Source organism: Garra rufa, chromosome 16 (genome assembly GCF_049309525.1).
Source record: "Garra rufa chromosome 16, GarRuf1.0, whole genome shotgun sequence".
NCBI lineage: Eukaryota > Metazoa > Chordata > Actinopteri > Cypriniformes > Cyprinidae > Garra > Garra rufa.
In genome coordinates, this window is record NC_133376.1 from 17718760 (window position 1) to 17741051 (window position 22292).

General features: G+C 35.4%; 1 protein-coding gene and 2 long non-coding RNA genes across 4 annotated transcripts in view; all 3 read right to left on the bottom strand.

Moving 5' to 3' along the window:
• The window catches only part of igfbp7 (insulin-like growth factor binding protein 7), a 380063-nt gene extending 368852 nt beyond the window's left edge, over window positions 1-11211 (bottom strand). Inside the window, exons 1-5 of one of the 2 annotated variants that reach the window (XR_012339742.1) lie at window positions 10744-11211; window positions 8621-8730; window positions 5380-5487; window positions 5001-5127; window positions 266-906 (exon numbers count right to left, since the gene is read on the bottom strand). Coding sequence is in view for 1 of the 2 variants with exons in the window: in XM_073820969.1 (XP_073677070.1) it covers window positions 887-906; window positions 5001-5127; window positions 5380-5487; window positions 8621-8730; window positions 10744-11158 (780 nt within the window). In the remaining variant the exon portion in view is untranslated. Of the gene's footprint in view, window positions 1-20; window positions 907-5000; window positions 5128-5379; window positions 5488-8620; window positions 8731-10743 lie in introns of those variants that run through there. The other variant, XM_073820969.1, reaches the window with a different exon arrangement.
• Window positions 11212-14849: 3638 nt separating this feature from the next.
• On the bottom strand, window positions 14850-15402 carry LOC141288278 (uncharacterized). The gene is made up of 3 exons (XR_012339651.1): window positions 15288-15402; window positions 15001-15117; window positions 14850-14923 (listed from the first exon to the last, which is right to left on the bottom strand). It is a non-coding gene; the product is annotated as an uncharacterized lncRNA (long non-coding RNA).
• A 534-nt stretch (window positions 15403-15936) lies between these two features.
• LOC141288255 (uncharacterized) lies at window positions 15937-16402 on the bottom strand. Its single transcript, XR_012339646.1, has 3 exons — window positions 16298-16402; window positions 16123-16215; window positions 15937-16025 (listed from the first exon to the last, which is right to left on the bottom strand). It is a non-coding gene; the product is annotated as an uncharacterized lncRNA (long non-coding RNA).
• Window positions 16403-22292: the final 5890 nt, after the last annotated feature.

The window sequence follows — 22292 nt, forward strand, 5'->3', positions numbered from 1 at the left end:
CTCAGACAACACACTGCATGCCTCCTTAAGTACATCTTTATTCATTAGTGTTATACAAATATCAAAACATATAAACAGATGCATTAGATGCTTAGACTTTTAGAGGACAACATTTAATTCAACTGTAATTTAGGAACCATTGGGAAGTATTAATTCTTAACACTCAGAAAATTACTTAAAATAAATCTAGTTGGTTATAATGCAACATTTACTTGTGGCCCATGGTTCTCAATTAAGTATCATTTTTGATCTATCATAGTAAGACATTTAAGAAACCCTGATTTAGATAGGCATCTTAAAGCTTTTTGTTTTTACTGAACCTTGGAGGAACAGCATCTAAAAGTCTTACAAATTGTGCACAAACTGTTGACGTTCAAAATTGTTTTTCAGCACCATAGACGTCAACCAAAAGAAAAGGGAACTAAAGGAATGAGTATAATTTGTATCATCAAAAACATCTTGGAAAAATAACAGAGAAGCAAAACATGCATATGATAAGTGGAGACGAGGTATTTGAGTGCCTTTACATGCATGTGAGTGTGAATATGATATGATGTGCTGTACGAAGTGTGCGTGCCTGAATGTTTGCATTCTCCTGCAGGTATCTCTTAAAAAAATCAATCTGATGGTCGTCCCGCTTGGCGCTTTACAGTATCGAGGTTGTTCTGCCGGCAGACATGTTGTAGAGCGAGGTAAAGTTTGTGAATGGAGAAATGTTAGAGTCTGGATTTTTGTAAGTGTCAGAACAGCCTCTATAGTATAAAGTGTCCATGTGCGAGTTGCTGTTTGTGGTTCAGGTGGTGTGCGTGAGCAGTGATTGCGCTAGATGCTTGTCATCAGTGCACAGGCGTAGTGTTTTAACATCTCAGTCAGAAGCCACGTCGTCTTACAACTCGCTTTCCATCACTGCATACAAACAGACAAGAGACAACAATGACAAGTAAGTCGTGCTGTACAAAAAGGAATGTTATACAACAAAACAGAGGTTAGTATGTAACATTACATAAATAACTTACCCTAACAACTGAAATTCTGCTACAAAATCACCAAAGTAGTTCATATTAACGTTGCGTCATGAATCAGCCATATTGGCGCCACTGAAAATAAACAATGCCAACGAACTGAACAGAACTCACAAATTTTGCTGATTACTGCTTCTGAAAATGGTCAGTTATTGTCATGTTTTGGGCTGTACTAATCTGTTGCACCAGAAAAAAACTTTTGGAGTAACAAACTGCCAAAAGTTATAGCAAATCAAGGAGAAGAGTGCAAAAAACTGTCTTGAGGAACGAAAGGTGTTTGTGGTTGGCCAAACTAAACCAGGATTTCCAGAGCAAGAATCTTCACAGCATTCGTCTTTGTTTTTATTTACGGTCAGGTAGGTGAAATATTAGGCTTATATCTTAATACTGCTTGTAGGTATTTTTTGTCAAATATTGTGCCCTTTTTTGCTTACTATGTTCTTGTCTATATGCTTTAGCAGCTTCCACACGTTTTTTTTTTTTTTTTTGGTTTAAACAGCATAAATTAGCAGAACAACGTATTTAGTAGCTGTTGTTTACATCAGAGTGTCTCCAATATGGATGCGAATCCGGGTAAATGACCAAATCGTGACAAAAGTGCAGAACCTCTATATTCCAAATAATTTGTGAGGAACAGATTGAGATTTAAAGGGATAGTTCATCCAATAATTAATATTCTGTCATTTACTCACCCTCAAGTTGTTGAGCATAAAAGATATTTCTGTTTCTGGTCATCTACACCACTGGCTAGTATTTTAAATTTTTTAGTTTTCGTGCCATACTGATATACTATTATTTAAATTGTGAAATGGCACAGCTTTTTCAATATCCGAAACAGGCGCGTAGCCAATAATGGGCCAGGGCGGCACTGGCCCGCCCACATTACTCCCTGGCCCACCCAGGCAAGTTTGATCAAAATACATTTTTAGTTTATTTTATTTATTCAAATGTATTAAAAAATATATATTCATATAAACCTGATTTATTTATTCATTGCCGAATAAAATCAGGTTTATATGAATATATTTTCTTTAGGCCTAATTGGTTGTTATGGTTGCTAGGGCGACAGGAAGACTCTCTGAGCGGCGGGTTCTGGCGGCATTCAGTGTATTAACATCGCCACAATAATGGCTAAACAAGCTTCTTTAATGTTTGTTATTTATTTCAAACCGTTCTCTGCTGAGAGTTTTCATTATTTGAATTTCTTTTACTTTTAGCCTACTTTATTTTCGGGTGAACTGTCTGCTCTGCACTGCTGACTAACCTGAATAAAATAAACAGGTTATTGTCTATGCTGGTGGTTTATCCAGCCTTTATTGAGCACTGTTGAACATTATGGTTAGACGGTGTTTTGTTATTGCCTTTGCCGAATATTGCAAAATAAAGGTGTGTTTTTGCAGTTTGTTTGTCTATTATTTTTTTTCTACTCTCTAAGGTTTAATTATTATTTAAGTAATATTTTTTCTAGGAAAAAATATAGGCCCGCTCACTTTTTCAATGGCCCGCCCAAAATACAATTTCTGCCTACACTGATCCGAAAGTACACTCTTAAAGGTCCACTGAAGTGCCTGGAAACATGCAGCATTATTCTATGTGGTGACGTACTTTTAACTGAAACAAAAACATATCGCCCAGCCCCGCCCATTTATTTTGAATATCCAATAGCGTTCCATTTATATCTGCTCGGGCCAGAGCAGTTGAGCTCGGTAGAGCCGCATTTGTAAGCGTATGACAGCCACAGACTAATAAATTACCCAATAGATTCAATATGAATCTCTTGCTAAAACAAAATAGCTTTCATAATCATGCTAAGGCTGTATTCATATTGGCGGAAGTTGAATGCCCATATCTTGTAAAAGCAAATTTTGTCGTTGTTTGAAGCACACTAGTTTATAGATAATCTTAAGGCTCATATATTCATACTAAAATCCAACGTCTTTTGTTCCTCAGCACTCTTCTCCTTGATTTGTTATAACTTTTTGCAGTCCATAGTACTCCAAATGTTTTTACTCGTCCGACCAATTAGTACAGACCAAAACATGTTGACCATTTTCAGCAGTAATAATCAGCAAAACATACGAGTTTTGTTCGGGTGGCACTGTTTACGTTCAGTCAATGTGGCCGACTTATGATGTGTCCTGAAAACACTCTATACTTAGCCTCTAATTAACACACTGATGAGTAAAATCTAAAAATCTATTAGCCAATAGCTAACGTTAGACATCTTTTAGTCCAGCGTTTCCCAACTCCAGTCCTCGCGCACATCCCTGCCCCCCGGCTCTGCATATGTTGCATGTCTCTCTTAGTTAACACACCTGATTCAGATAACCAGCTCGTTACAAGGGAGCTACGTGCATGAACTGTGTTCCGAATGACATGATTCCTACACAGTGTTCATTGCTCCCTACTCCCTGAGCAGGGAAATCCGTTAAAGTTTACTTCACTTTGGAACGTTCATTCAAAGATTTGCGCTGCGCCAGTGCCTGTAGCGTCTACACACACAGACGAAACTGTGAAATGTAACATCATAAACCTCTGTAAATAAATACAATTTAAATTCACGTCTTGCACTCTTAAATGCCCCTTTAATGGAACATTTACACTCTTTTCGAACTGGAATCATGGCGGAATATATGATGATGTCCACTTCGCAGGGCACTTCACGGTCGAATAGAACAATTGCTGTACGTGATAAGAGATACATGCAAAATATGCAGAGCAGGTGGGCGCGAGGACTGACGTTGGGAAACGCTGTTTTAGTCATCCAGAGTAAAGATTTAGATGATTTAGTCGCAATGTACAGGGTATTTTGAATAATGTTGGTAAACAGTTGACGGTAGCCATTCACTTCCATTTTTTTGAGGTGAATGGCTATCGTCAAATGTTTGATGGAAGATAGATTTCTGTTGAAAGATACAAGTTTGGAACAACTTAAAGGGATAGTTCACCCAAAAATAATTCTGTCATTAATTACTCACCTTCAAGTCATTCCAAACCTGTAAGACCTTCATTCATCTATGCAACACAAATGAAGATATTTTTGATGAAATCCGAGAGCTTTCTGACCCTGCATAGACAGCAATGCAACTACGTATGTCGACTGACACAGAAGAGAAGAAATTGTTGAATAAAGTCGTTATTTTTGTTTTCTTTGCACAAAAAGTATTCTCGTAGCTTCATAACATTACAGTTGAACCACTGATGTCGCATGGACTTTTTTATTAATGTCCTTACTACTTTTCTGGGCCTTAAATGTGGTAGTTACACTGCTGTTTATGCAGGGTCAGAAAGCTCTTGGATTTCATCAAAAATATCTGAATTTGTGTTCTGAAGATGAACAAAGATCTTATGGGTTTGGAATGACATGAGGGTGAACTAATCTCTTTAAGGGCCATCCCTTTAAACTGTTAATTTAGTGTTATTTATGTATTGTAGTATTTATTATTTTGATAGTATTTATTCATATTTCTTTTTTTTTTTTTTTTTTTCAATTTTTACAGAATGGTTCCAGTGTATGGAAAACAGCATCTTGGACATTCTGCTACACATAGAAGAAAAGGTCATAAGGGTTTGCAACAACATAATGTTGAGTAATGATTAGCTCACAGGCTTCTTTAGAAATCTTTCAATCTCATCTAAGCTGGAATTTTAGAGCATGCTTTAGTGAAGGTCAATTTTGATTGACTGTAACCAGGGTATATGTTCCTCACAAAGTTGTTTAATGACCTGTCAACATGCAACAGTAGAAACTCTTGTCACTGCAACGATCTTGCTCGCAGGGAACTGGCAGGTGATGAGGGCAAAGAAAACTTGGCTTGGCATGATGGGGCATGTTCTATACAGCATGTGCTGCACACATACGTTTCTACTACATTCTCTACTACTGCATGTCTTTAATGTATCCTGAAGCATGAAGTAGGTGTGAACAGACTGATTTATTGTACATCAGTCAACCGCCATTCAACTGCACTCACTGACCCTTTTTGGGAGGAATGTCATTGATGGAATCCACTACGTGAATGGTGCCCACGGCCGATGCTTCGCCCTGGATATTGCTGGCATGACACTCGTAGGAGCCGTCCTCGTCCTTGGTAAGTGGAGATATCTGCAACAGATGGCCGTCAAGCATAGTTTTCACTCAATCTGTTCTCAATGTTTCGATAAGTCCAGAGATTTCCAAACAAATGTAACCTGAGATGAGCATAGAGTGCTTTCACAGCAGCGCTGACACACAAAAACCCTGTAATAGTTTTGCCCTGAGCAATAACACTCGTAACTCATAGCTGAAAGCTTATAGTAGGTATGCACAGAGAGATAAACAAATGAAAGAGTTTATATATTGTTAAAACACACTTACTAGCACCCAGCCAGTGACCTCATGCTTTTCCGGGCCTCCGCGGGTCTGGACGGCAAGGTTGTCTTTGTCTCCAGGGAGTGGAAGAGTCTTGTCTTTGCTATTAGATACCTGTGAGAATTCCATGGGTTAATTCCCAATAAATTTCAACATTGTTAAGCACATGATTTTGCAGCATATTACAGCTTGTTTGTTTTGTGGTGATTTTGGTTATGCATGATTAAGTTTCACCAGACTCTACAGGAAGAACCGTTTCATTTACGCAGATTAGCAAAGATTTTTGTGATATTTTCTCTAAACTGTAACCACATGTTGAACCTGACTCAACAGATCTTGAACTAGTAAATAATGTATTGCATATCTGTATGCAGTTTGATTTCTGTATGCAGAAAAAACTGAAGTCTGAAGTCCTTTGAGTTCATGAGCATTTAGGTTTTTAGGTAAAAATGAGGTTAATATGAAGGAATTTTCTGTGTTGATTTTCACAGTTGTTTTCCCTGTGTTTTGAATTATGCATTACATTTATTTTGCGTTTTAGAGTTAAAAGAAATTTGTTATTAAATATATTGTTATTATATGTAATGGCAGTATTATATATGACCCTGGACCACAAAACCAGTCTTAAGTCGCTGGGGTATATTTGTAGCAATAGCCAAAAATACATTGCATGGGTCAAAATTTTTGATTTTTCTTTTATGCCAAAAATCATTAAGAAATTAAGTAAAGTTCATGTTCCATGAAGATTTTTTGTAAAATTCCTACTGTAAACATATCAAAATGTAATTTATGATTTGTAATATGCATTGTTAAGAACCTAATTTGGACAACTTTAAAGGTGATTTTCTCAGTCTTTTTGATTTTTTTGCATCCTCAGATTTCAGATTTCAAATAGATGTATCTCGGCCAAATATTGTCCTATCCTAACAAACCATACATTAATAGAAAGCTTATTTATTGAGCTTTCATATGATGTATAAATCTCAGTTTTGTCAAATTTAACCTTATGACTGGTTTTGTGGTCCAGGGTCACATATTAGGTAAAATAAATTAAAAAATGCAAATTACTTAACTTTTCACATTTTAATAACAATAATAATAATAATAATAAATTATATTAACAAAAACAATCATTTTAATTATTTAATTTTAAAATTATTTTTATTATTATTTTCATTGTTGCTGTTGCTGTAATGGCAGTATTATCTTAAGTGAAAGAAATTGAAAAATGCTAATTTATACAACTTAAAATAATAATAATAATAATAATAATAATAATAATAAATTATAAATTATATTAACAATAATCAAAAAATAAATTAAATGTGAAATAGTATTATAATAAATAAAACAAATAAATAATGCATAAACAATTTATTTAAAAAAACATTTTTTTAAATGTAATAATTATTTTTATACATTTTCTTATGATTTTCATTGTTGTTGTTATTATTATTATTATTATTATATGTAATGGCAGTATTAATTTACGTAAAAGAAATAAAAAAGCACCTTTGTCTGCTTTTTCAAATTCAAATAATAATAATAATAATAATAATAATAAATTATATTAACATTAACAATTTTAATGTATTATTGTATCATTTATTTTGTATTTATTAATTAATAATTCATTGTAATAAATTATATTAACAACAACAATCATTTTAATTATTTTTTTAATTGATAATTTTTTTTCTTATTATTTTAATTGTTGTTGTTGTTATTATATGTAATGGCAGTATTAATTCAAGTAAAAGAAAAAAAGACAAATTTCTCTAACTTTTCAATTTTCAATAATAATAATAAATTATATTGACAATAACAATTTTAATTTATTAATTTATAATTTATTTTGTATTTATTAATTAGTAATTAATAATAATAAATTATAATAACAACAACAATAATTGTAATTATTTTTTAATGGATTCATTATTACTATTTTTTTTCTTATTATTTTCATTTTGTTGTTATATGTAATGGCAGTATTAAAGTAAAATTTAGAAAAATGCTAATTTCTCAAACTTTTCAAATTTCTATAATAACAACAACAACAACAACAACAATAATAATAATAATAATAATAATAATAATAATAATAATAAATTCCCAATAATAATACATTATATTACTTATAATTTAAGTAAAATACATTTTAAAAAGGCAGATTTCTCAAATTTCAAATTGCAATAATAATATTAATAATAATAATAAATTATATTAACAATAACAATTTTAATTATTTAATTTTAAATTAAATTATATTTATAAATGTTCGTATTATTTTAATTGTGGTTGATGTTGTTATTATTATAAGTATTATTATATGTAATGGCAGTATTCATTTAAGTAAAAGAAATTAAACAAATGCTAATTTCTCTAACTTTTCAAAATACTCCCCTCACTCTTTCTCAAACCTGTCTTCCAGACTTTGTTTTTTATTGCTTAAACTTTTTTAATCTCCTTCTCTAATCTCAAGAGACGCCAAAAGTAGTTATTAAGCGACTCTGGGTCTGCATCGCTGTAATAAAAATATCCCAGGGCCCCTCAATCTGAAGCAAGGGTGAAATTCTGCATCTAGGACATAATCTAGTTTCCACCGTTTATGAGGCATGACTAACCTGATCAGCAGAAAATACAGCCTATGTTACCTAATGTTTAAATAAGTCTTAAACTAATTTACAGACAGAAAAATGAGTTAGAGCACAAACATATTTTTAAAGACTAACATTTCCCAGGGTTTCAGATTTCCTGAGAGAGGTTAATAAGGAGGGGTATTTTTTGGTCATGGGAAATCACCATTAGTCATTTTTGTATCCGGTCATCCACTTTAGCCTTTCGTATTAGTGACCCACTCTAAAGCCAGCACAAAGCAGAGCCCAGTGCCATGGAATTTTTTGGTTCTATCTTTAAGAAAGAAAAGCCGTCTCCCTTAGTTCTAGGATGGAAAAATGTGATAGCTGATGACATGCTTGATAAAGTGCTTCCTGCTCTGATCCCTCCCTTGTTTGTGGTGCTATTGTTTCTGTGCTATGTTATTCATAGAAATGGACATCCTTTGGCATAGCTGGAGCCGTACTGTACGCACAAACACATCCTTCCTCTTTTTCTTATGGGATTTGTGTCTGTGCTATAGGAGCTGATACAGTACATGAAACATATCATCTCCGACGTTACCTACTTGCAAAAGCAATATTGATAGATAAACTGCCTCTTTAAAAAAATAAAATAAAATCAGTTTTACCCTTCTCCAGGTGAGCACAGGTGTTGGTATCCCAGTGGCTTCACAGCTTAGGAAGACCTGCGAGCCAGTCACGTTCCAGACCTCTCCTGGAGCTGTTACAATAACTGGTGCTGCACAGGAAACAAAAGAAACAAATGATTTAGAAGTTGCACTCTAGTTGCTTATTATATAATAAGCATGCCATGCTGAAGTTATCAGCATGTGGGAAAGGAGTTGTGGGACAGAGTTCGCACACTGCACTGATGGACAAATTGTAATACAGAGAACAGCTGCATCATTGCTTCTAGTGTGAGCAAGTCACTTAAAGGAATAGTTCATTCGAAATCTAAAAGGTTATTTCCGAAACTGACATGAGGGTACGAATGACTTTTCTTCTATTAAACATAAAATGAACTCAATGTCTTAGGGGTGACTGTTAAATTACAGTGAACTGGCACATTTCAGGCTTCAAAAAAGATGCAAAAACATGTGTGGTATAATAAAAGTCGCTGTAAAACGTCAACTTTGAGTGTTAGATTAAAATGTAAACTATTTAAGCCATTATAACCTAATTGTTAAACTCAAAAATTCACTTGGTGAAATTTGTGAATGATTCACTCAACCCTTGAACCCTTCAGTGAAGTGAATTTTTGGATTAAAAAATTTAGTTGTAATAGCTTTAATTTAAATTTTAATCTAATCCTCAAAGTTTACTGTTAGTTCTCCCAAAAATCAAAACTACCCCATGAGTTACTCACCCTCTACTCCACACGGCTCTGGTGGGTTAATAAAGACCCTCTAAACTGAATCAATGCATTTGTGTAGGAAAACGACCTGAAGTGAAATGGTAAAATAATAAAATAAAACTAATAAATGTATATCTAATCGCATGTTTATTTATGTGTCATCAAAACTAAAATATGTGCCAAATCTCCAAGTATGATTTAGGTTAACATTTCTTTCTAGTTATCTTAGTGGCAAAAGTGTCCAAGTTTACCTGCATTTCAGCTCTATTGTTGAAGCCCACATGCACTGAAGTGACTCCAGTAAAGATAAAAAACTGTTTTTACAACCTATGAACTGATACATTGTAGTTAAGGAGTATTTCAAATGAGTTCTGTCATACTTTCAACTTGTTGGATTGATTAGCAAAAGCCAGAAAGCTTTGCTGGAGAAGCTTTTCCATATACAGAATCCTCTACCTCTTTTAATCCCACACCAGAATGCTGTTATAATGAATTACACGCAGGTTCACTGATTCATGCAATCTGGCTTTGCTTAAAACAACAATCTGCCTGTGTGTTTAGCTAAACGAGACATTGCTATTTGATCAGGCCTGATCTCTCTTTTCAGAATTGAAAATCCACCCGAGAGGCTGGAATTTCAGACATGTCTGTTCAGGGAAAGCGGAACGTTACCACCCTGTATGAAAACAATGGCCTCTGGCCTGTTCCGTTGTTGCCTTAAAACACACTGTTAATGTATCTGTGTGTTTACAGTTAATTTGTTCCAGGAACGTGTCAGTGTATGAGTGCTCCAAGCAGAAAAGAAACCCAAACACAAGCACAAGACAGCTGAATCATGTGAGTGATCACGTTGGGCTTTAACAAGGCAAAAAATAATCTGAAATCGGAAAGTAGTTGTTGACGTAGCTGTGCATAAAGGACAGTGTTTCATTCTATGCGCTTACACGTTGATCCTTGTGGTGAAATAAAAAGCTGACCTTTAATTGGCTGCCGGTGGTTAGGAACTTGATCTTGTAAATAAACAGTCCATCTAAATTCAAGGCTGCAGGCACGTGATGTTTTTACTCGTAGTTTGGGGCGTTTTAGGTAGGCTACAGAACTATAATTAATCTTCTACCAACATATTGTACTTACAATATTAATGAAGTTATTAACACTTAAATCAAACTAAAAATGAATTCCATTGCATTACATAAATAAATAAATAATGCCTATATAACTGAATTCCTAGTGACAGGAATTGCTTGTGACCGCTTAGTGTTACACCTATTGGGGCATGTTGTCACAAAAAATTTTCGAGGCAGTTTTAAAATGTTAAACACTTACTTTGCTGCTGTATATAAGCCTATACAAAAAATACAAAAATAAAATAATATATATTATGTTGAAGCGTCTCACCTTGAGCGCATTTGCCCTTGTTCCGAATCGTAATCTCGGGTTTTTCCTCGTTCACAGCTTTTACACTTGCCGCTTTCAGCTCACAGCCGCTGTTATAGTTGACGCCGTCAGTGCCGCACACGGGATAGTTGGTCTTGCACACGCAGACCCCTGATTTACTTTTCTTGTCTTTGTCGCTCTTGACGCACTCGAGTCCGGACGCACAGCGCTTGGCTGAGGCTCCGCGTCCTCCGCACGGCTCTCCCTCCCCAGACGCGCAGAGCTCGCAGCATCCGCACGAGTCCAGCAGCGTCCCGGAGGAGCAGCCCTCGGCCGGCAGCGGCGCGCACTTAGTCTGGTCACAGGTGCCGCAGCTGCGGGGCTGCCGGCCCGCTGACACCACAGCGAACAGTGTTAATAGTACAAAGCAGAGCATGGTTAGGTGTGAAGGGTCTCAGGCTGGTTTAGAGTCTGCTGCTTCTTTCTGCTTTGGGATGGAGGTTCTAGACCCCGCCCAGGGGGACCATGAACTTACAATAGCACAAGTAAACATATCCTCCTTTCATGGCGTAGTTCTGTTGTTGTTGTATTATTTATGGATGCCGTGGAATGTTTTTCTTTTCCCCACTGATGGATTAGACGTTTTTCCAGTAGCGGTATTAACAGTAACTGACATGGCATCTGACGCACGGAAGCCACTGGCACGTGCCACTGCTCAGTGGCACATCGAGTGGCACTTCCGGTTTTCAGTGACATGTGTCACGGCAGAGTGGCATGTGCCAGTGACACTTGTGACGTGCCGATCGATTATGTCAGTGTCACTGTCATTCGAGTGACACTTCTGGTTTTTAGTGACATGTGCCAGTGACACTTGTGACATGTTCCACACTGCCGATGGATTATGTCACGGAACATGGCACTGCTTTGGCACACTGGCACCTCGAGTGACACTGTCGCTGTCAGCTGGAGTTTAACGTAGACCGTGTAACACACGCACTTAACGGCCGAACTATATTTATAACACGCTTCTATCAAACATAGCATTAATTATATTATTTATTTTGTACAACAATCATTAGGCTTTTTCTGGTGTTTAATGTTTGTGTTGTGTAGTTACATATGTATTCACTTTTTTTTTTTTACAGTCTATTTCTACACATTCTAAATACATTTTCTGAGTGTTTCACATTTCCCGTCGTTTGCATAGAATGTACAGTTCTGCTGTGTCATTTGGAATTATAAAAGACAGATAATTGACCAACTAATTGTAATGTTAAATGTGTACCAACCTGCAGAACGTATGTACTATCACCAATTGACACTTACCAATCAGGCATTTCATACAATTGTAAATCAGCATGAAAATTTCACAAACATAAGTGATACCAACCATTCAGAAATGTACTGGAACTTGACATTGGCTCTTCACAATGCAGAGTAATGTGGGTCTGTAGATACTGTGTTAAACTGGATTTCTAGTATAATGTGGCTACAGAAAGTCAAATAATTTAACGAAACATTCAGCGTCTCCACAACAAATTAATTTTCACATTGCTAGTAAATAGTTTAATTTCTTTTCGCATAATTTTATAAATTATTTTTTTTAATATAAAAGCCATGTTTGGGAACCTCTTATGACATTATTAAATTATATCTATATTTTAGTTGAATTTGTAGTTGTTATTGTAAACTAATCCCCAATGTCAGTCAATGATAGCATATACTGTTTATACCTTTTTCAGCAAGCCCAGACAGAACAGAGATTCAACAAACGTGAAAGTTAAAGCAATGGCAATTTTCTTTAATAGGTAGCTGCTTTTGCAAAGCTCAATTCAGTCAAACTTAACCATGCCAGAGGCAATCAAAACTTCAGCTGCATAGCGGCAAATCTTTTCCAGTCTTTGTAAAACAAGTATGGTCACCTTAAAAAAAGAAAAGAAAAGATGTTTACCACCAAACATTCAATAACAAAAATCTAAATTAATCACAATTACCACAAACCTCTGGAAGCATGACATCAAAGATGTAGTCTAGGTTTTCCAAATGTTCTGCATCTGAATCTGCATCTGCATCCACCGCTCTCTTTATTTTGTCACTAAGTATGATTAACTATTAAACATGAAAATATTTTTAGGATAAGGAACAGTTCTGGTGGTAATGTAACTTAAAATATATAGCAAGTAAAATATAAAACTTTTGCTTCTTACATCACTTGGACTGAAATGGCACTGTTGTGGCTTTAAGTACTGCTTGAATTTCGTTGATGTCTCAGAATGTTTCCACAAGTAAAATCGGCAGGATTTGAGAGCCTCACTGTGAAAAGCTTTATGTAAAGCCTGTGGGAACAGAAGTCTGTTAAAAATGTTCTTAAACATTTAAGATTTTTAATGTTATTTTTTAAAGACTTCTATTCTGCTCACCAAGCCTGCATTTATTTAGTACAAAGTACAGCAAAAACAGTAATATTGTAAAATATATATACTATTTAAAATAACTGCTTTTTATTTGAATTTATTTAAAAATGTAATTTATTCATGTGATCAAAGTTACATGATCCTTAAGAAATCATTCTAATATGCTGATTTGCTGTTCAATAACATTTATTTTTATTATCATCAATATTTAAAACAACTGAGTAAATCTTTTCAGGATTCTTTGAATAGAAAGATCTGAAAATTAGCATTTATCTGAAATAAAAAGCTTTTGTAACATTATTCACTACACCAAAATTACAGAAACTTTATTTAGCAACGATGCTTTAAATTAATCAAAAGTAACGATTAAGACATTTATAATGTTACAAAAGATTTCTATTTTGGATAAATGCTGTTCTTCTGAACTTTCTATTCATCAAAGAAACCTGAAAAAAGTCTACTCAGCTGTTTTTAACAATAATAATAATAATAATAACAGTAATAAAATGTTTTTAGTAGAAAATCATAATATTACAATGATTTCTGAAGGAATAATGTGAGTAGAGTAATGATGCTAAAAATGTAGTTGTTTTTGCTATACTTTGGATCAAATAAATGCAGGCTTGATAAACAGAGACTTCTTTAAAAATCGTACTACTACACAAATCTTACTGTTCAAAACATTACAAAACACACACACACACACACACACACACACACACACACACACACACGTAAACCCAACATATGTGTGTGTGTGTGTGTGTGTGTGTGTGTGTGTGTGTGTGTGTGTGTGTGTGTGTGTGTTAAAAAATGTTTATGATTTAATACTCACTTGTATGTCCTCATCTGAGATTATGCTCTCAATTCCAAGTCTCAAAGCCTTCTGAGTGCTACAAACAAACAATTATGTAAATTTGATCAACATCAGGTTATGACATAGCAAAGAAAAAAAAGAAAAACACGGTATAGAAGAACAAAGACCACAGAATACCAAAGACATGTCACTCCTAAAGTTTTGAATGGGGAAAAATGCAAAGCTAAATATGGCTGATCTGAATAAAAGAGCCAATCACTAATCATCATCGCATCACTGCAGCTGCTGTTAGAAGTCTCGGTTGCTGTAGAAACAGTGTAATCTGAGACTAGGACTATGCATGTGCATATGCATGTAGAAACCACATTTATTTAAATTACTTGAAGTACCAAAAATACTTTGGTATAGAATAGTTGCTAATCATTTTAAGAGAAAATTACAATGAGCCAGGGGCACCACACAAGTTTTTTCCAGCATGGTTTTTCCAGTATTTTACCAGTATTTTTCCAGCATCCAGTATTCAGGTGAAAATAAAAATAAATATGTAATCCTGGGCTAAACCATGATCCAGCTCCATGTTTCTTAATGATGAAACACAATCTTTTTTTTGTATGAAAGAAATAATCTTTCCAATTTAACCTTACCTGTCAAAGGCGTATGGCTGTGTCAAATCACATCCACATTTAAAAGTTCCCTTTTTGGCCTCAGCTTCTTTCACTCCAGCACAATCTGTGTGTAGCCAGCCCAAACACATGTCACACTGTACCCACTGGATCTTTACAACACTGGGGTACAATGACCTGGTAATGTAAATTATATACACATTGAATAATACATGTATTAACTAAGATTATATAAAGAAAAACATACAAAGCAAGAAGGCCTACCCTGTGCCCACTTTTTGGAAACAGCACACACGCAAGTCACCAGACATGCACTGCATTGGTTTTTCTGGTTTTTTCATTGAGTCCTATAATGAAAAACAATAGTATAATAGTAGTTTCAAGCATTAAAAAAAAAGAAATCTTTACAAATTGGACAACTAACCTCTACAACAACATCTTTTACTAAGACTGTTGCATGGTATTCTCGTAGATATTGTGTTTGTGACAGACCAATGATCTCTTTGGTTAGAGTGTACCCCTTCAGCTCCATCTCTGCCATCTGTTTAAGGTGAACAAAAATTAAAGATGACATGTTAGTGGCGTATTTATCAGTGTTACTTTAACACTGTATCACTCAACTGATCAAATACAAATAATTTTGTAAAAAGAGAGCTTACAGTACAAATTTATTATTACAAGCATAAAACATCATATTTATTACATTCTTACAGTGCATACAAACACTCCGCAGTTGTTTGCATCCATCTGGCTCTGAAGCCACTGTGGTGGATAAGAGATTGTCCAATCAGCAAGATTCCATGTGTTACTGAAGGCATGACTGATAAAAGAAAACGATGCATAGACACAGACAAAAACATGTGGGCAAGAACAGTATGAGACACTGCAGATCTAAATAAAATAAAATGCATTCTATGAGACTGCTCATTTATATTGAATACCAATTAAAATTACCCTACCTTAATATTAATGGGAAATATACTGTACAGTATGTAATAGACTATTTAAAGATAAATAATAGATGTCACAGATGGTTACAGTATATTACGGTACATAAAAATACTTTTAATACTTTTAATTTAATACACATTGGGTGTATGGTCAATGAGCTTTATATATGCCTATTTATGATGCAGCACAGAAACTTTAAAAAGAAAAAGGCCAAACACATTACCAAAGTATTTCCATATGTTGTTTTGGTATGTCTTTGTAAAGCCCCATGGAATCAAACACCCGGAGCTCATGACTTTGACCACAGAACACCTTTAAAAATATGAAAAAGGAAAAAATAAAAAAACTTGAAATACACAGAAAATAGTTCATGTTAAAAGCTATTTGGAGGATCTCAATATTTCAACTAACCCACATAATGAAGTGGCCCCCGATCTCAGGGTTCTCTTTGTGACTGACACATCGAGGAAAAACTGCAGTGTCACTGGTTTTAAGGTTCTTTTCAAAATAAAAAATACATTCAGTAAAATTATTGACATTGATTATAAAAGAGTCCATAAGTACATGCATATATCCATGTTCAAGAAATGTATACCTTCAAGCATGATAAATTTCGAGGGGATATTTTTTTTTGAGTGATCCAGTCTCTCCACCAGCAAATAAATATAAATGTCGGGAGCATCACAACCTTTCAGAAAGTTAATATAAATAATGCAATAAGTAATTATTTTTAAATCTCTAAAAAGATATGAGTTTGTATATATACTCACATTGGGTGTTGTAGATGCAAGCTGTGCTACTCTGGTATTAACAGCCTATTACATATAAAAATGTGTTAATATGTATTTTCTTACACACATTAACATACAAAAAAGTTTTTTACATACGTCATCAGTCAGCCATGGTTGATTAGGTAGGAAGTCTTCTGATTCAAGTGAAATAGACTGTGCTGGATAGATTGTCTGTAGGTCCTTAACTGTTATTATACAGTTGTTAATTTGCACTAGGACTGAAGCATCATTTTGCACAGTGGAGTACAATTCAGTAAGCTTAGCCTACAAGCAAATAATAACATATATAATAATGATAATACAATTATTATTACTATTTTGAAATTAAAAAATATTTGTGCTAAATCAAAAGTAAATACTTGCAACAATACCTTGTTTTCCTTCAAGATGGGGAAAAGTGATGTGCTAAAGCTTTGTCCTTCCTCTGAGATTGATTCTTTCTTCTTTCCTTTGATACACTCAGGATTCTGCAATGATGAGTGAGTCCCTCTATCTGTAACAATACACACCGATTACATTAGAATTTACACAACTTAAAAGCTTAAATTCACAATTTAAAAAAAGGTTTCTATTAGTCTCACATGTAGTGAAGAGGCACAGTCTTCCATCTGGCCCAACTTCAGCTGCTCCTTGTGTCTGTCTTACCATTTTGTCCATAAATGATTTGTTAACTCGGGTGTTGTGTAAATGGAACACCAAACGAAGTGCAAACATGAAATGAACATCTTTAAGCTGACAAAGGAAATATCGAGAATTGGCGAGTTCTCGATTAAGTTGTTCTGCCATGGAAGAGTTGATGAGTCCAGTAAGTTCTGGGACAATGTCAAGGCTTCTCAGTTTCTCTTTTTCATGTTTTTGATTACGCTGATGAAAGCGGTCATACAAAGAATATCTCTCTGAGGTTCCAGTGATGGGGTGAGGTTTGTCTAGTGATTCAGTGGCACCATGATTTTCACTCTGGACACGTCCACCTTCCTTCATGGTTTTTACCCACTGTAAATTCACGACAAGCTCCTTGGCTGAGGCCTTGGCCAGATTTTCAGCAGTGGCCTCACAGAGTCGGCCATCAAAAGGTCTGAAAAATGCCTGCCGAGTTCTATTGTTTGCGTGTGTTGCAACGCGTCCAGCCACATCTGAAACGTATATAGTTGGTGGAGTTTTTAAACTCAGAAGCGCATCGACGTGGTCCCTTGCTGACTCTTGCCACCAAAGAGGGGAACAACAATACACGACAGCATGTGGGCAGCCAACATGAAGAACACCACCTAAAAAATAATTGACAAAAAAGCTAATACATTTCTCCTTCCATGTACAATATACAAAATGACATAGTTGCCATACCTCCAGTTTTCTGTAGTTTAATAAACATTTTAGGGTAAATGTCTTTGTAAAGAAGTAGCTCCTCCAAACGATTAATTATGTCAGAGGCAGAGCCAGCAGCAGATACTCCAAGCTGTGCGCATGCTGCCAGCAGCTCATTTTTGGAAGGCTTGAAGAAGAAATGTAACTTTTTTTTAACTTCAAAATTGTGTTTAAAAGAAATAAATATGGCAGAAAAATACCTTTTTTGATTCAATCAGTTTTAGTACTGTGTCTTCAACAGCATGTGAATGCACAGGAGGGGACTTGTCACTTAGACGGTCTGAAAACCCTTTGAGGATCTCTGTTTTTGGAACAACTGTTCCAGCTCTGCAGGATGATCCAAGCCAGGGGGCAAAAGATGAATAGGATAGGTCACTGGAGAAAGGGTTTCTCTCCTTTGTTTCTATGATGTAGGGAGAAGGGCCAAATTATTTATCTTAGCAATTCTGTAGTATTTTAATGACAATTATTTTGATCATAACATACACCATAAAGCAATGTTTGTGTGTGTGTTTTTTACCATAACAGAAACCAACACAAATTAGCTCCTTTTCTAATGAAGACCATCTCTCATCAACATTGACACTGAGGTCACTTTGTTCAACTTTCTCAGTACAAGGTCTCTTCAGGAGATTGACTAGTAAGAAAAAAAATTCAAATTTGAAAATTGGCTATCATTAGTCCCCTAATTAATTCTAATGTACTTATTATTATTATTATTAGAATGTAATTTCAATAAATAACTCACCAGGTAGATCAAAAGCCACCTTCCAATTGCCGTCTGCAATTAAAATAGGTGGCTCATGGCCACAACGAATGCAAGAAAAGTCATAAGTAAATCTGGTCATTGCCCAGAAATGAAAAAAGGCTTTCCTCAAGGTATTGTGGTGAATTGTTACTGCAAGGAGGTCCTCCAGCATTGACAGAAATCGTCCAATGGCTGTGTTTGTCTTCAAAGTGTGTTAAAAAAAGAGAGAGAGAGAGAGAGACATTTTGAGATACTGTACATAACAACTGCAAAATGTTAATAATGTTAATAATTTTTAAATCAGTTTTAATAATCATTTTAACTAATGAATTAATTAAAAAAAATTAATGAATTAATAATTTTACACATTTGTATAACTATTACTTTTAATTAAGAATTGTAAACAAAATTAAGTAAGTAATTTTATACATTTTTAATGAATTTTTTTTCTTACCTTTATAGCAGATGTCATCATTGCACAAAGACGAGTTGTCAAAATAATACTGTTGTTAAAATTGTGAAATCCTGCAGTGTACTCTTGAAACCTGACTGGTGTTTTGCAGATCGGGCAGTTCTTAGCACACACTGCAACACCTTTATTTAGAAGAGAGAATAAAGCATGTTTGAGGGTGGCATTTGGCACATTTACTAATGTTTGCTTTTTTATTTAAATGTACAAACCTTTCTTCACTGAAGATATGTCATAAACTGATGCATTCCTTGTGACAACCACAGGTTCTGTGAGATCTGGTGGGGTTGGCCCAGGGCAATAAGGACATGTTTGCTCTGTGGGCTCAAACCTTTTCGGGATCTGACTTGCCTGAGTCCTTAATTCTTGTGGCAAACTTTCTGGAATTCGTTTTTTTTCCCAGAGATAGTTGGTCATTGCAACCAATTGGTGCTTCTTCAATCCTTCTCCTACAACACCAACTCCAATCTCTTCATTTTCAGAGGGGTCCCCTGACAAGTCACTGTCTGTTCTTGAACACTCTTTTACTAAATCTTCTCTTTCTTGGTAGAGCCACCACATTGCCATATAGATATGGAGACATCTATACTGCTTCTTTGTGGCTTTACAAAGGCAATACCAGTGCCCCGTCAATTGGTCAAATGACACTCTCGTCCGTCCAAAGAGGCACCATCTTTCCTTTCTTCCTGAATAAACTGAAAAGTATACATATCTTCCTGGAGATTCATGTTTCTCATAGAAAATTGGAAAGACTGAGCAGATTCCCTCTCCTGATGCTGAATTGTTGTGTTCTATGCACTCTGTCATTCTGGGGGTGGAAATCAATCCTTTTTCTTGCATATTCTTTAAACATTCCTCTTTCAGAGGTTCAGGGGGAATATATGGTGGAGCAGAAGAAACTCTAATCAAATGCTCACACTCCGCTCCAGGTTTGCCACTAAGTTTGGCCAGAGTCATGAACTCCCTGCACTCTGCTACTTCGCAGGCAATTACTTGGGAGGTGGTGCTTTTCTGGACATGTATTGGGACTCTTTGGCCTCTACTATTTTTTGCTGTTATGAAGACACCTTGCTGTACATCAACACAGTACACAGGCTCTGATGTATCATGAAAGTCTTTTTCATGTCTTCGAAGACTCCCTGCTGTGGCAAAAGATGATGAGCAGTGTGTACACAGAAATTTCTGGACCACAGGAGCATTCTCTGTTTTTTCATCAGTTTTCTTTGGCTCATCTAAAAAAAATTACAGGAGCAGTTTCAGAAAACCAAGACTAAGCCATATCTGTGATCAATCAGAATCTAGTTTGAGTATTATGAAAATACATTGTAATGTATCCTTCAAATATCAATAAACAAAGAAAGCTATGCGAAAATACAAGAAACAAGTGCATACTTTTTTTTGACAGGTCTTTATAAGGTGTTACCATGCAACCTGCAAAACATGTATATTAAGTTAGTGAAACAAATTTATTTTAGTAGGTTTTGTGTTTGGTAATAGCAACAATAATAAAGTTATAGCATAACTACCATGTTTCTGCAGATGGTCTTCATAGGCATTTCGCCTCAGTAAAATCCTGTCACACTTGAAACAATGCCAGTGACTTCTTTTTAATTTGTCAATTTTGGCACAAAAGCATGGTACTGTAAAAAGAACTGTTTGGAAGAACAAGTAAAAACTATAAAATACAACTAATAACTTAATGAATAAAATATGTTACAAAACCAACACATACTCACCAAAATCACCATCTTTAAAGTGCACAGCATATTTATAATGCCTCTTTTCCAGGTGGTCTACAGACCCAATCACTGTCTGTCTGCATAGTCCACAGTTTTTTCCTTCATTTGCCTTAAATAAATCCAACTGGTCTTTGAATGTTTGAGGACCTAAGGGGACAAAAATACAACACTGTACCGAATTATAATGTACAATAATGTAATCTATCCACTTATGCCATATATCCATATATGTGTGATTATAAAATTACAGGGCACTTGTAATAACAAATACAATAAACCAAATATAATATAATTACAAATATACACCAAAATTATATTGTAGTTCATTAAGTTCCTTACTGGTATACACAATCATACTATTTAAAAAATACTAACACGTTAACACTCTAGTAGGCCCACCATCTATAAGTCCTACAATAACACTAGTGTATATTAGGTTAGGACCACTGCAATTTATACATTTTGTTATAAGTAATTGACTTAACCATCAGTTATTTGTGTATTTCGACATTCGAATGTTTATCCCAACGTTTAACACTGTATTGACAAGGCATACGTTAGTTAACCCCAAATAACCCTGTGTGACGACAAAAAAACACTTACCATTCATATTTGACTACAGCTGTAAATGATCTGTTTGCTTTTCCACCATGCCTAAATCTTCCTCATCATCCGAGAATCTTCGTCACCATCTGAGAATCTTCCTGTTATAACTTCTTATTTACGTGAAGTCGTGCACTGACGAATAATGCACTAGTTATACTGCCACCTACCCGCATGCATGCAGCGTGCACATGCCGTTTAAATACAATATGCCACATACTGACATGTTTGAAAGAAAAGTTACTGATTTGTAATTACGTTTCATTGACATTTACTTTTAAGAAAAAAATATATATATATAACAATGTGATGTTTTTTTATGTATTTGACAAAACATTAAAGCAAACAAATAAGGGGCTCAAGACAAATATATTAAACACGTGAAGAAGCCTAGGCTATGATGTAATACAAATAAGCTCTGCCATGTAATTAATATGCTGCACAGAAACCAAAACTGTCTTCAATTAAATATATGCATGTGTTTAAATCTACGTTTTACTCTGGCTGTCAGCGCCAGTATCACTGGAGGAACCGCAAGACAGAGTGACATTCTGCGACCAATGTCAGTAACACTGCCACGATCCATCGACACATGTCACACAAGCAAGTACATACAAATGAATTCCACTATAAAAGGAATGCCATGTTTGATAGAAGCGTGTTATAAATATAGTTCGGCCGTTAAGTGCGTGTGTTACACGGTCTACGTTAAACTCCAGCTGACAGCGACAGTGTCACTCGAGGTGCCAGTGTGCCAAAGCAGTGCCATGTTCCGTGACATAATCCATCGGCAGTGTGGAACATGTCACAAGTGTCACTGGCACATGTCACTAAAAACCAGAAGTGTCACTCGAATGACAGTGACACTGACATAATCGATCGGCACGTCACAAGTGTCACTGGCACATGCCACTCTGCCGTGACACATGTCACTGAAAACCGGAAGTGCCACTCGATGTGCCACTGAGCAGTGGCACGTGCCAGTGGCTTCCGTGCGTCAGATGCCATGTCACTTAATGTTAATACTGCCTCTCCGTTTTTGGTGGTCGTAAG